The sequence below is a fragment of the Rhinopithecus roxellana genome, chromosome 4, assembly GCF_007565055.1.
Source record: "Rhinopithecus roxellana isolate Shanxi Qingling chromosome 4, ASM756505v1, whole genome shotgun sequence".
In the NCBI taxonomy this organism is placed as follows: domain Eukaryota; kingdom Metazoa; phylum Chordata; class Mammalia; order Primates; family Cercopithecidae; genus Rhinopithecus; species Rhinopithecus roxellana.
In genome coordinates, this window is record NC_044552.1 from 128977713 (window position 1) to 128993093 (window position 15381).

The window sequence follows — 15381 nt, forward strand, 5'->3', positions numbered from 1 at the left end:
TTGTAGAAATTCAGGAATGGTAAAATTTGGTTAAATTAATAATAACAATTAATAACTACAATAATAGTTATTTCATACTGATAGCCTACAATGCCAGGCACATAGTAATCATCACTTGCCAGTAGTTATGATTACTATGTTCCATGCACTGTGATAAAAATTAACATCACCACTTCATAATAATAATCATATAAACTAGGTATTATTAATGATGAAAAGTCAACAATATATCATACATGTATGATAAACAAATGAAATAGTAAGTGAAAAAAACTGGGGCTCAGAAAGTTTAAATAACTTGCCTAAGTTCATGAGACAGAAAGATTTGAAACTTAAGCTAAATCTGAAAATAGGAGCAGATTTGTGGCTAGAGAGGAAGAGGGAAATACCAAGTATCGGGACTGGAAAGAGGAAAGGTGCAGAAGCAGAATAAGCCTGGATGTTAATGGGAAAAAGAGACAGTAAGTCTGACTAGGATAGGGAGTGAGGTATTAGACAGTACATCTTATAGAATGTGGACAGTACAGTTCCTTGCAGTCTAGGAAGAAGAGTTTAGATATGATGTAACAATGTAGACATGACTGTAAACAGAACGACATGAGGAAAGTGTTGTTTAATAAAGATGTAAACAGGCAGCATTAAGCAGTGCAGATCTGACAGAAAAAGTCTATCATTAACATAGGAAGCATTTGTAAGTCTAAAATAGAATTATGAGGGTCTGCATTTTGATAGTTGATTGCAAAGGAGATAAAGAAGAAATAATTAATATAAGATATTTTGAAAGAAAATATGACTATAGAAGTGAAGGGAAAAGATAAAGCAATGAATAAGCCCATGTTTAGTGGGAAAGTATATCAAATGATAGTTTCACTAAAAGAAAAATAGATATAGAATATATTGTTTTACTTTACTAAAAGATAAATAGAAATAGTTAAGAGGTGGAAAAAAGAAAAATTGTATGAGTGAGGTGATAGTGTTATCTTCAAATGTAGATATTCTATGCACTGGTGAAAAGATTGAACTAGGATACAGGTGCGAAATCTGGCTTTGAGATGCAGAGTTTTACAACATGCTATGAAAAAGAGGTGAGGCACTTTAGACCAATATAATAAGCACAACTGATGGAGAAGTGGAACCAAGTTTAAGTTGTGATTATGAAATTTAACTAGAGGAAGTCACAACATCTCTGAAACTCAGTTATTCCGTGTTTAGTGGAGAAGATAGTGTCTACTTCACACACTTTGTTTTGAGCACACAAAATGAAAGGACCTTGCAAAATATACAGCTATATAAATTAAGATAGTATGATGTAAAGTCACGAGAATGGAAGGTTGGAGATTTTAAACTACATATTTCTTAAGGGTTTCCAAGTTCAGACTTTAGCCTTCTTCCCTTGATTGAAGATCCACATTTTGCTGTGCTATGAAGTGGATAACTCCTTATCATAAGTGAACATTAGAAGGCTGATTGGCCGGTCTGCTTCTGAAACACAGTAAAAATACTGCTGAAATCTTTCTAAATCTTGGAAAAGCCTTTGAATAATCATCTTTAGGTTTTGCTTAATTGCAGCAATATAATTTTAACCAACAAATAAAGGAATAAATCAGAAAAATCTCCAATTCAAAAGTTATTTTTCTTATGGCATACTTATGGGTAAACAAGCATGTTAAATATTGCTTATACTTATTCTGTATTATTACAGTTTCAAGCCTTAAAATTGCATAACACTAAATTATAAAATGAAATATTTAGACACATTGATTTAAGGATACATAATAATCCATTTTTAGTTTTTCTTTTACTTTTTAAAGTTACTATTTGCACTGAAATAAATGATATAGCTTTAGGAAATAAAAACAAAACATAGATGCCTGAGCAGAGTAAAAATTCTTAGAGAAGCAGGACTATGTATGTTTTGTGTTTTTAGACTACCTTTACAATATCAATATTTTATTGGTAAAGATTGAGCTGAAAAATATTTGTATCTACTTTATCCATTTTGATTGGATGAGACATGTGCATCTTGATATTTCTTAAGGGTATTACAGCTCAAGTTTTGGTACATAATAAGAAATTTCCTAATATAAATTCAAACCAACTTGTGATTACATTTTCGCTTGCTTTTTTTTTTCCTTTATTTTTGGTATGCTAGTCGAGGTGTGAGTTTTTTATTATAAACATCACAGATGTCACTTTTCCTTTTCCCAAAGGTATTTGAAAGAAAATAAGGAAATTATCTCAGTTTTCACCAGTATGCTTGAGTGTCCCCAGCACAGGGAATTTCTTGATTCAGCTTTGCATCCCAGCACCTTGGACAGTGGCAGGCTCAAAATTGACTTTTAATACCTATTTCGGAACATGAATGATTTTGTCGTGATATCATAATTGTTTTATATGTCTCTAAAGATAACAACCACCAGAGCTTGAGCATGTTTTTATTTTGCTGTAGTAATTGCTTTTATGCAAACTACTCCTAAATTGTTTTTATTTCACTTTTAATGCAAGATCAACACTTGGAAAATTGAATCTCTTAAGCTAAAATTCATGTTAGCACAAAAATTATTATTATTTCAAGATATCTTCTTCATTTTACTTACAAAATCACCATATAAATGTAACACAAATTAAATTGTAAAATGCTCCTTCAAAAGCAGTACTTACTTTTATTCTCATACTCAAGCTCACAAAGGAATTCTTAGAGGTAGAAGGGAGGCTCCCATGCCCCCTGCACCCCCACTCAAAAAAGAAATCGAAAAGAAAGAGAGAAATTTCCACTTAACTTTTAAAAATATTATTACTGTGAAACAGTATGGGTTAGTGTAAATTGTAAAGACAAGTATGTTCTGAACTCCTTTTTAAATGAATTCCCTTTTACTCTGATATAATATATTCTTTCTGCTTTCTGTTATTGTTCGCATGCACTACTATAAAGATTATGGATTCCAGCAGTTACTCCTTATTTTCACTGTAGAAACCGGCACTCAATAGGAAACAGGAAAATGTACAGAGGGCAAACCCGTCTGTAAAGGATCTCTGTGGGCAGATATTTATTTCGGTTTGCACTAAATTAGTCGTGGCTTCGCAAGAACCCTTTGTCTGTGGGGCGGTGGGTCCCATCATGGCAACCATTATCTATTCGTTGAAACGACATCTGCTGACTCCGCCCGGGCTGGGGGTGGGGAGAGAGCACCGCGTGGAGAGCTCGACTGAGAATTAAAGTGAGTGAACAAAGAGAATTCCCAGCAGCCGCCTGCCAGCGTCTCGCAGCTGCATCAGGAGACGTCAGTCACGCCCGGAAAGCTGTTCGAGTCCGCCTCCTTGGAAAAGGAGCTCAAGTAAATAATTGATGGAGATTGACGGAATCCAGGACAAAGCTTTGCAGAAAACCAGTGCATCCGTGTTCGAGCGGTTTTGGAATCTTCTGCCAAGTACGGGATAAGAGAATAGAGCAAGGACTTTGAGCACTGCTGCCAATTTTCCATCTCGGGCGTGGCTCTGGCCTTTTTGTCTCTTTATCACGCCACTCCCCACCCCCGGACCCCGTCCCCCTCCCCGCCGCCTTCTCTTTCCTCTTGAAAGTAACCTCTCTTTGGTTACTTCTACCCTATCGTCCCTTGCAATCCCGCCCTCTCCCCTGCCCAGTTCGGTGAGATCAGCTCATGAATATCTCTGCACTTCCTGGGGAGCGTCTGGCCCAGCTTGGTACCTCGCGTGTTAGCCTGCTGAGAGCTGCAGCTCCAGCCCAGCGACGGACCTCCGGGAAGACACCAGCTCTGGGGGCAGCTGAATCTCGACGTTACCGCCATTGTTTGGAGAAATCGAGTGGGTGTGGAACTGCGGCGAGCGAGCCCAAAGTCATGCTCACCCGGAAAGTCGCATACAATAAAATGAAGTTGAACTTCCCTCAGCGCAGAAAAGCACAATAATAAACCCTGAGATCCCCGGAATATCAGAAGGAAAGTGCTGTTGATTTGCTCAACTACTTGGAAACCTCGCCTCTGCTGAGAAGTGAGCAAGTTCTGGATTTCTAAAGGGTTAGGGATGAATGATGGGGTGGGTCAGCGGGCGGACAAAACTTGAGATTAAAAGTGTTGGTCTAAGTCGTGCCAGGGTTGGTTGGGTGGCAATTTTCACCGGGAAAGCCTTGAAGAGATGCAGCATCTTGTCACTTTGTGGGAACCACGTGACAGCAGCCGGATACCTTTGATTGTGGAGCCCAGTTACTGGAACACAAGCTTTCACCTGGGTTAATGCTGTCTGGGGGCTGAGTTTAAACATTGGCTTCTCAGTTCTGGAATTATTCTGCCTGATTAAAAACAAAAATAAGTTTGCATTGGCAATATAAATCAGTTAGATAGCCCATGTTAGTGTCACCCAAGATGATAAACTAGGCCAGACGTTCTAGTATTATTGTGGCTGGGAGAGAAGATGTAGAAAATAAGTTGATGGGCAAATTTCTCCCCTGATGTCTTCTTTGTTCACCTTTATATTTCAAAGTGAGTTGGAAGGAGATGCCAGAAACAGAAAGGGAGGTGGATTAGGAATCCTCTGGTAATATTTCTTTATAAAATGAGGAATTACTGCATGCTAAGTTGTGATGCTAAAAATAGATGTTAACAAGAATTATGCAAGTAAAATAACTGGCAGTAGGGTAACCTCCTTTCTCTATAGGACAAATATTTTTAAAGCAGAAATTTATGCCTAGTCATGCCCCTTTCACTGCTTTAGACAGAAATAATTTTAAGGAAAAGGCAACTAATTGACTAGCTGCCTGGATCCCTAGGGAGAAGAACCCATGAGGCAGTAGCTTGCTGTTTTTCAGATTAAAGAAGCTAGTGATGGATTTATCTTGGAAATATATATCCTGGAAATTGATCTTACCACCATGAGGGAAGATGCACCAGCCTTCTGGGTTCTGTCTCAGAATATGGCTACATAGGAGGGAATGGGCACTTTAAAAAGTACAACTTTGCCTATGATATGCAATGTAAGAAGATGGCTAAGAACGAAAATATTTTCTATCTAGCAATTACACTTAAAACTAAAGTGATTCATAAGGACTACAAAATTGGATGAGCATAGGAAAATTCATCACCAGAAACTTAGGAAACTGCAGAACTGACCATCAACTTTTCCAAATGTATTTTAAAAATTATTTCCCCAAAGGGAAAAGATATGCTTTGGGGTTGCTAATAACTAACCCATATAGACAATTCTTAATGCTGTTGTTTTCTTGAAACTGAGATTGATTTAAAGGCATTCATTATTTATATTTTCTTTTAGTTCTATTACAAAGGAAATTGGGTGAATTTCCCCAAAAACAACGTTGGAGCTGCCTGGAGAAAGTGTCATTTGTCCGTAGAAAATTTTCTCTAGGAGCCCTACATCATAATTCTTTTCCTCTAATTGAACTTGGGAATACTAATTAAATGAAAACTTTCTCCACTAAACTAGGCTTTACATATGGATTTGATGGTGAGGAAAGCCAACGTTGTAAAAGCAGAGATTTGACAACTCTAATATATGGACATCTTTTCTTTCTGAAGCCCCTTTTCGACTTTATCTCTTTTCTTTTCTATCTCCCTTCCCACAAATTCCTGTCTCACTCTGTACCTCACCCTTTCCAAAGCCTGCTACCATGAGAATGTAAGGTTCAGCTGCTTTCAGATCCGTCATTTTGCTAAGGTGGAGTGAGATGGAGACAGCGCCACCCTGGGCAAAATGAGAATTGACATACCTGCATCCTATTCCTAAAGACAGCCCTGTGTCCTATTCCTAAAGTCAAAGCTTCTACTAAGCGCCATCCAAATCTCATCATTTTCTGAGGGCTGAGATCTCTTGTACAGCAATATCACCCTTTGCTGTGCAACAACGCAGACACGTTGTGTTCTTCTCTCCTTTTGTTTCTGTCCCAGCTTAGGAAGGAAGGTTGGCGGCAGTGAAGAGGGAAGAGGATGATCTAGTAATGGGCTATTCCAAATCGCATCTGGTAGGTTCTTCTTAGCCATGAGTCAGCCACCGACTGGGGGCGCTGCCCCTGCCACAGCAGCAGCTCCTCCCGCCGCAGCAGCCACTGAGGCTCGTCTGCACCCGGAGGGCAGCAGCAGAAAGCAGCAGCGAGCTCAGTCACCCGCTAGACCGAGGGACAATTCGCTGCGACAGACAATCGCGGCCACCAGGTCCCCAGTGGGGGCCGGCACTAAACTCAATTCTGTTCGGCAGCAGCAGCTGCAGCAGCAGCAACAGCAGGGTAACAAGACCGGGAGCCGCACGGGACCGCCCGCCGGCGCCCGAGGAGGCGGAGGCGGGGCCGACAAGGCGACGCCCCTGGCGCCCAAAGGGGCCACTCCGGGAGCTGTCCAGCCCGTGGCTGGTGCTGAAGCGGCCCCAGCCGCGACCCTGGCCGCTTTGGGCGGCAAGAGGCCCGGACCGCCCGAGGAGCTGCCTCGGGAGCTAGAGTCCGTGCCCTCGAAACTCGGGGAACCCCTTCCGCTAGGAGAAGGGGGAGGAGGGGGCGGGGAAGGAGGAGGAGCCGGCGGCGGCTCCGGGGAAAGGGAGGGGGGCGCTCCCCAGCCGCCGCCGCCCAGGGGCTGGCGAGGGAAAGGCGTACGCGCTCAGCAGAGGGGTGGCAGCGGTGGGGAGGGGGCCTCCCCTTCGCCATCCTCCTCTTCTGCGGGCAAAACCCCAGGACCAGGCAGCAGAAACTCCGGAAGCGGCGTTGCGGGGGGCGGCAGCAGTAGTGGAGGGAGCTACTGGAAGGAAGGATGTCTGCAGTCTGAGCTCATCCAGTTCCATCTCAAGAAGGAGCGGGCAGCAGCGGCGGCGGCCGCGGCTCAGATGCACGCTAAGAACGGCGGCGGCAGCAGTAGCCGCAGCTCCCCGGTCTCTGGTGCCCCTTCCATTTGTGAGACCCTGGCAGTCCCCTCCGCCTCCCCAATGGCGGCGGCGGCGGAGGGCCCCCAGCAGAGCGCAGAGGGCAGTGCGAGCGGCGGGGGCATGCAAGCGGCAGCGCCCCCTTCGTCGCAGCCGCACCCGCAGCAGCTCCAAGAGCAGGAAGAAATGCAGGAGGAGATGGAGAAGCTGCGAGAGGAAAACGAGACTCTGAAGGTGAGGAGGGTGGGGGTACCCGGCTGGGGGATGGGAAGAGTGGGCCTGGGAGGATTAGGGCGTGTCCCGGCGGGGGTGAGAGGCTGCTAACCTGTTAGAGAGCCTTGAAGAGGGAAGAGAATAAGAAAGGAGGGAGGGGGTTTCCTAGGCCTTGTCCAAATTTGAAACTGAATCTGCTCTCAGTAACGCGAGGTTTTCATTTAAATTCTAATCCGGGCCTCCGTTTCTTTAATTATAATGGGTTGTCACACTTTTTCCTGGAGAGAGATAGAGTAAGAGAATGAGAGAGGGCCTAAAGTGGGCCTTTTCCCCCAGTTTCCTCTTCTACACTTAGCTCCTTGTCACTCCTGTCTCGTGGAGAGAGGGCAATTAAAGCTGAGAATTTGGAATTGGAATGGGGTGTGCATGGTGTGTGTCGAAAGGGCTGGAAGCGAGTTTGATTTTGACACGCGGCCTGTCACCGCCTCAGAACGAGATCGATGAGCTGAGAACCGAGATGGATGAGATGAGGGACACTTTCTTCGAGGAGGATGCCTGTCAACTGCAGGAAATGCGCCACGAGTTGGAGAGGGCCAACAAAAACTGCCGGATCCTGCAGTACCGCCTCCGCAAAGCCGAGCGCAAAAGGCTCCGCTACGCCCAGACCGGGGAAATCGACGGGGAGCTGTTGCGCAGCCTGGAGCAGGACCTCAAGGTCTGCGGCGCGGGGGCTCAGTGGCGCGCGGCAGGGGCGGCGGGTGGGGACTTTGGCCAAGGGCTCTTTAGGCTGAGAAGTCTTCATTGGCGACTGGCAAGGAGTCTTAGGGACACAGTTTCGTAGCGCTAACCACGAAATACTAGGGTCTCAGAAGGGAGAGAACTGACAGGTGGCTCTAAAGAGTGCAGAGTGTGTGGAGGGCCTGGCAGCAAACGAGCTAAGTGTGCATTCCTGGGAGCAACGGTGGCTCTCCAAGAGGTGATGAGAAGAAGGCTCCCTTCTGGGCAGAAGCAAGGGCGTGGCAGAGCGCAGGCTCTAGCCTTTGATCTGCCCTAGTCTGTCTACTGAGAGAATACGGGTGGAATCGGGCAGTCAGGAGCCACTAAAAGGACTCCTCTGGGGGAGTTGAAACCCAAAATAGGTAATGCACTAGGGAGATTCTAGAGTTAAGATTTATTTCAGCAAGTGAACACTCCACCTCCTTCTTCCAGGACTACTTCTTTTCTGCACTTGCCACTTAGGTGACTCCCTGAGAAAATAAAAACAACAAAAAACAAACAAACAAACAAACAAAAAAACCCCAACTAACCAACTTGGAGCCTGTTTGGTGTGAGGTAAATGAAAGAATTTCATTTTTTAAAGTGAAGTCGCTCCTTCAGAATTTCTTCCAGCAGAAAAATCTCAACCTTCAAGTGCATTTTCTAGACAGGTGTCTGCAGTTCAGTCTGACTGTAGGCAGATTCATTGACAATGCAAACTTAATCTCCTTGCACCAAATAAGTATACTGTTCATTGCATTAACTTCATCAAGATTTAAAGACCAAGTGTAATTTTTCTTTGTTTTAAAGAAAGCTATGTGTAAACATTTTATGAAAGACGTATTACTTTTTTCTTTTCTTTTCTTTTTTTTTTTTCTTTTTTTTGAGACGGAGTCTCGCTCTGTCACCCAGGCTGGACTGCAGTGGCCGGATCTCAGCTCACTGCAAGCTCTGCCTCCCGGGTTTTTTACGCCATTCTCCTGCCTCAGCCTCCCGAGTAGCTGGGACTACAGGCGCCCGCCACCTCGCCCGGCTAGTTTTTTGTATTTTTTAGTAGAGACGGGGTTTCACCATGTTAGCCAGGATGGTCTCCATCTCCTGACCTTGTGATCCGCCCGTCTCGGCCTCCCAAAGTGCTGGGATTACAGGCTTGAGCCACCGCGCCCGGCCACTTTTTTCTTACCATTTGTTGAGTGTTTAGTATGTACCAAGCACTGCAGCAAATACTGTTACATACATTATTATTTCATGTAATTCGCAAGGGAAAAAAATCCTACAATATAGGGATTATTAAGTCACCATTTTCCAGCTGCAGAAGGTACACCTTTTAAAGATGTTAAGTGCCCAGGCCTGGAAAACAACTAATAGGTTCCAGGCTCACTCTCCACTCAGTCCAAAATCACAACCTGTGTCCTAAGCCTCTATACCAGGCTGCTCCACTTTTCTTCCAAACCCTAGAATTTCCAGGATAATCTCAAAACATGAGGCAAAAATGCACAGTCATTCAAAAAGTAATAATCGCAAGGACTAAAATGTTTCCTAACATTAAGCAACTGGAATTCTAGTTATAAGATTGAAATTCAAGCCCAACCCACTACTTGTAAAAGCTTCAATTTTTCATTCTTTAACATAGATTATAATAGAAACATCTACCTTATAGTTTTGTTGAAGTAAAGGAGATTTGTGAAATTTCTTTACATGTAATAAAATCCAATACAACATTTGTTACCACAGGGTAGTGCAGAAGTTAAGGGAACAAAATTTAGAGCCAGATTGCTAGGCCTCTTAGCCCCACAGTGTCTACTCGTTAGCTGTGTGACCTTGACCTCTCTGAGACTCAGTTTCCTCATCTACAAAATAGGAGTAATAATAGTACCTATCTCATCGGATTTTTATAGGGTTAAATGATTGATATATGCAAATGGCTTATATGTATAGTTTGTAGAATAATGCCTGGCACATGGTAAGCACTATATAAATATTGGGTTTTAATGCTTTCAATAGGAATACAATTTTAGCCCTTATTATATAGTCATTAATTATATTTTATTGTTACAAACACCTTAATTCAGGTTGCAAAGGATGTATCTGTGAGACTTCATCATGAATTAGAAAATGTGGAAGAAAAGAGAACAACAACAGAAGATGAAAATGAGAAACTGAGGCAACAACTCATAGAAGTTGAAATTGCAAAGCAAGCTTTACAGAATGAACTGGAAAAAATGAAAGAGGTTAGTATTTGATTATTTCATGGTGTACTATGTATTTTTAGCCCATTAGAAAAGAATCCCAAGGACTAATATGACTGTTAAAAAATTTATTTTATGATTGCAGGACAATTTTTTACTCTTTTCCAAATAGTAAAAAATACATCATTTCATACCAATAAATGAGTAGTGACAAAAGATTCTGACCTAAACACTGTATCTAACTCGACATGTACAAGCTTTGACTGATCTCTGTGTTTCATCTCTGTGTCTTCTAAATGTATGTTAATTAAATAAATTCCAGAGCATACTAAATGCAAAGGGTGTCAAGAGTGTCAAGGAATGAGCCTTGTGATAGTTGAGGGAAATAATTAGCCCCATGAGATTACTATTGAGTTCGAAGAACCATGAATTTTTAGGATGGAAAAGACTCTAAGGTCCATTTGATCTAATTCAGTCATTGCTTGAAGTCTGTCTATAGCAAAGCCACCCCTTCCCACAATGTTCTAATGCTTAGAATATCACCAATGACTATCCCTGAAGATATTTCACAGCAGCCAACTGTATCATATCATAGCTCTGTTTAAAGATTTTCCTTTTTTCTTTTTTTACATGAGATATATTTAATTGTAACTTTAGCCAGTTCATCTTAGTTATACCCTTTAGGGTAGGAGAGTCACAGTTCTCCTTCATGTCAGCTATTCAAAGATTCCAAATGTATTTACCATGAGTCTTCTAAAAGAATAGAATCAGGATAAAGAAATGGAGAAGAAAAGAGACAGAAACATCTATCAAGAAATGATTAGCTTTAAGATAAATAGCAATTTAATTAGAATTAAATTATACTTTTCTTTGATAGCTACCTGAACATGTACAATGCAACTTGTGAAAACTACCATTGAGAATTAGCAAATGCACAAGTTGTCTTCTGAAAAATTTCCTTTGCTTGAATAAGCAGAATTCTAAAGAAAATTCTAATCTTTCCACAGACTGAGGTATTGACCCACCTGTCATTGCTGTGCTTATCTCAAAATGGTACAAAAATATATCTACCATGTAGCAGTGAAAATATCAACAGTCTGATTAAGAATATGTGTTAGGACTTTGCAGAATACAGTTTCAGTGGAGTGAACTATTTTTTTGTCATCTGTCTACTTATATTGTCCTGACTTTAAACATTTTTTAACATAACAAAATATTTTAAAAAATTTTTAATGATATGAAATCCTTGGCTACTAGCTAGGAGTTGCTCTGTGCTATAGTAGAAAAATGTGGAGACTGGGAACTGTGTGATCTATTTTCATCAGTAACTGGATGACTTTAAAAGACCTGTAACTTCTACTTGTCTACTTTTATCCAGTTCTACACTGAAAGGTTGTTTTTGATGATTCTCAACATGTTTTTTCTGGTATATAAGACTTTTTCTCATGAAATTCAGAACATTGCCATTTAAGGAATGGCAAAGATTTTTCCGTGAAGTTAAGAGATCAAATATGAAATTAATACAGATATAAGTATATATTTCTTCAACAATAATGTACAGTTGAAGATATGTCAAAAATTGACTTTCATTTATAGAAAAAAAGTAAAGTAGGTAACTGTATTAGTTCTCTAGGGTAGCTATAACAAAATACCAAAAACTGGGTGGCTTAAACAGCAGAAAAAATGAATTGTCTCACAGTTCTGTAGTCTAGAAGTCCAGAATCAAGACGTTAGTAGGGTTGGTCCTTTCTGAGGGCTGTGAAGACAGGATATGTTCCAGGCCTCCCTCTATGGCTTGTAGATGACCATCTTCATGGTCACATGCCTTTCTCCCTGTAGCTCTCTGTTTCCAGACTCCCCTTTTTTGTAAGAATATCAGTGATATTAGATTAGGGTCCTCCCTAAGAACCTCATTTGACCTGCCTAGGCTCAAGCTATTCTCCCACCTCTGCCTCCCTAAGAGCTGGGATTACAGGCATGAGCCGTTGCACCCAACCCTCATTTTAATTTGATTACCTCTAAATACCCTGTCTCCAAATGAGATTTCATCCTGAGCAACTGGGGTTTAGGACTTCCATATATGAATTTGACAGGGAGGGTAGAAGGAGAGAACTGAATTCAACCCACAGCAGCAACAATCTGATAGCTTCCTGTGAGCAAGCAAAGAGAAAGTTCATCTGTCTCATAGGCGCCATTCCCTGTTCATACATTACTGTGCTCTCTCATATTCCTTGTTTATACAATTTAAAACATTCAAGAACAAACAAACTTTGCTTGATTACCAGAGATAAAAAAGAAATGCCTTGTAATTTGGTGTCATGTGAATGTTTTAAGTGGATACCTAGAAAATTGTACTTAAGAATGGCATAAGAGGTTTCTGATTTTCATTTTACATCTATTAAAGGGGAAAATATGCGTAGATTGTCTATCCATTAGCCAGAACGATGGGACCTCTCCCATCTTAAAATAAAAGCCAAAATAATCTGGCCACCAGGAGGAAAGGGTAGAACTTGAGAATGTCCTCAGGAGATTGTAAAGATGCATTTCCTTGATTCTTTTGCTCACACTCTTCCCGGTGACTATTTCCTTCAGGGCTCTAATTCTGGGTTGGGAAAATGCTATTCCAGCACCAAGCAATGTGGGTATAGAAGTTCATACCAAAGAGGAAATTTAATTCTCCTTAGAGTTATAAAATACCAAATGCCAATGCCTGATTAGGGAATACAACAGTAAAAGTAAAAATAATTTAGGAGTATATATGCAGAACATCAGCCTTTAAAGTAATCTTTTATTAAGAAAATGGCATTCATGATTTGAGAAGATGGAAGGTGGTGGGGAACAGAAATTTAAAAAAAAAAAAAACAGAGGAAGGGAGAAAGAGTGGAAGATAAAGATCTGGAGGATACTAAACATAATAAAGGAAAACCAAATAATATTCTTGTAGGAGTGCTCTATAATTACTCATTTGAGGTTGACCTTCATAGTGTTCAGAAAAATGTCAGAAATAGAAGTAGTTTAACAACATGTTTAGAAATCAGAAATGTTCCATTCAGATAAGATTTTTGCAATGGTAATTTTATAATGCTCTAAGAAGATAAATACTAAAACTGAGCTGCAATTATAACTGGCTTACTCTGTAGATAAGGGTTGTAAGTTTCTACTTGGATGACTTGCAACAACTTCAGTTTACCATCTGCTTCACTGGTTGTAAAATGAAAACATATTCAAGCCCTTGGTGAGTGTTAACCAACTTGGTTAATTTGGTCAGAGATGAATTGTCATCCCTTCATGTCATTCTTTTAAAGGAGAAAAGTAGAACCAGGCCAAGCTCTCCATTAAGAGAAAAGACAATAGTTATAGAGTAAAATCATAAAATATTAAGTGGAATATACTTGAGAGAAGCAATCCTCCAATTCCAAGATTTTAGATCTTTATATGGAGTCATATAGATGTTGAACAGCACCACTGGGACCAATAGACCATCTACTAGAATTTAGAACTGTTTACTAAAAATTTAACTAGCTTCAAAGGTATTGACCAATTGCTCTCAGGATTAGTGGCTGCACAAGGTCCTGTGCAACTCCTTACATCTATCTGCCTATCTTCTCCCCCTGAGAGGATGGAGTAGGCACCTGGGAGTAAGAAGAATTGAGTAGAGGCAGAATGGAGGTAATTAGCGGCATCTGTTGCATCTCATTGCTTGTATTGAAATAGCTGATGTTTGACCAACTACAAATAGGAGGGACCTCTTCAAATGCTGCCTTTGAATCTTAACAGCATTTTCATCCCAATTATAAAACATTGATTGCTACCAGCAGTATGCTTTCTTACTGTAGAAGAATGCCTTTACCTTTCTGTAACCTGTAGAAAATGGTAATCTATCTTTCAACATTGGAAATGATCAAAGAGACAGAGGTTTTTGTTAAAGTTATGTCATGTAAACAACAAGTAGCTCTTCGAATGCCAGAATGGGTTCATGTGCAAATAGGATAAAGTGAGGTTGTGAAGGAGGCTTTAGACAATGCATTCTCTGTGAGAGGTGAGTTTTTGCTCCAGTTAAATTGAGGATCACTGTCTGTCATGAGGTTCTGCTGCTGTAGCAATGAACTTTATTTTCAAAGCTTTGAAGCTCCTTGTAATCATCAACAGAAGAAGGGTCATGTTGTGTCACTTTTAAGGCCTGCTGCTTGGTGAAGTGTTGATAACAGATATTTGAGCAAAGAATCACCAACAGAGAAGCAAAGAAAAGAAAGAGTAAGATGATGATGATGAGAACCGTTTATCAGATCTTTTTTCTTTTCAGAATCTGTACTCCTTATATTGTCTCATACCTCACTCATATACAAGATTCTTAAAAGAAAATAATTTTCTTAACTTTTCTCAGTCTGTGCTCCAGAAGGTTCTTAACTGGCCTACTGAAATAGCACCATCTATCTTGGACTTTAATATTTTGTGCACTTGGTATAATAGATCTTATCTATTACAATGAACTTTCATTCTAGAACACAAAAGTAATTAGTACTATAAATTTAACAGCATCTCTGATTTTTTGTTTTTTAGAGTCCCTTGAGAGTATATCTGTATATCCAGATTATCTTTACAAATGGAAAACTTTAATAGGCAAATTCTGTACTACATGTTTATAATTACCTATTTATTTTCTTATATAAAATAAAGAACTGATCATAACCACACTTGGTTCTAATAGGGCATGTTTTCCTGAATAATAAAATGTGAAAAAGAAATGTTGAATGATAAATCAGTGAAGAAGCAGTTCAAGAGACAGTTTAATGGGGCGTTTCTTGCAAATATTTTCCCCTGGTTCTGGTAGTTTACTTAACATTTTAAAATAAAACATTAGTCATGGATATTTTAAAATGAAATGGCCATACATATATTTAGATGCATCAATTAAAATTATTATTTTAGTCATATCTTCTCAGAGCCAATAGTTTGTTGAATAACATGGGCAGGAATAAGAGACTAAATTAAAAACAAGGAAGAGTGTGTCAGGTAAGCATAGAAAAGCTTGTCTTCCAGGAAGTTGCCATGTGTTATGAATGCATTTTAAAGATGTATTTATGTAGGCATTATAAATTTTATTGGATTTTTAAATGAAATTAGATATACAGATCCATGTACTCTGAAGTGATCTTTAATATTCAGTCACATGTAAATGACTCTTTTACCCAGATGCCAAGCCCCCATCAGAAGCAAAGTAGTACACAGATCAGAAATTGGTGGATTATTTTTGTGCGATATAATGAACTTTTATCATAAACTTCAAATTTCTTATTTACATAAAAATACAGGACAGCATGACACACCCCCACATTGTTGATCAGATTGC

General features: G+C 40.3%; 1 protein-coding gene across 1 annotated transcript in view; it reads left to right on the forward strand.

Moving 5' to 3' along the window:
* Positions 1–3585: 3585 nt before the first annotated feature.
* The window catches only part of SOGA3 (SOGA family member 3), a 50524-nt gene continuing 38728 nt past the window's right edge, over positions 3586–15381 (forward strand). Inside the window, exons 1-4 of the mRNA XM_010358363.2 lie at positions 3586–4008; positions 5916–7107; positions 7577–7801; positions 9915–10073. Of these exons, the coding sequence (XP_010356665.1) occupies positions 6007–7107; positions 7577–7801; positions 9915–10073 (1485 nt within the window). The 5' untranslated portion in view covers positions 3586–4008; positions 5916–6006. The remainder of the gene's footprint in view (positions 4009–5915; positions 7108–7576; positions 7802–9914; positions 10074–15381) is intronic.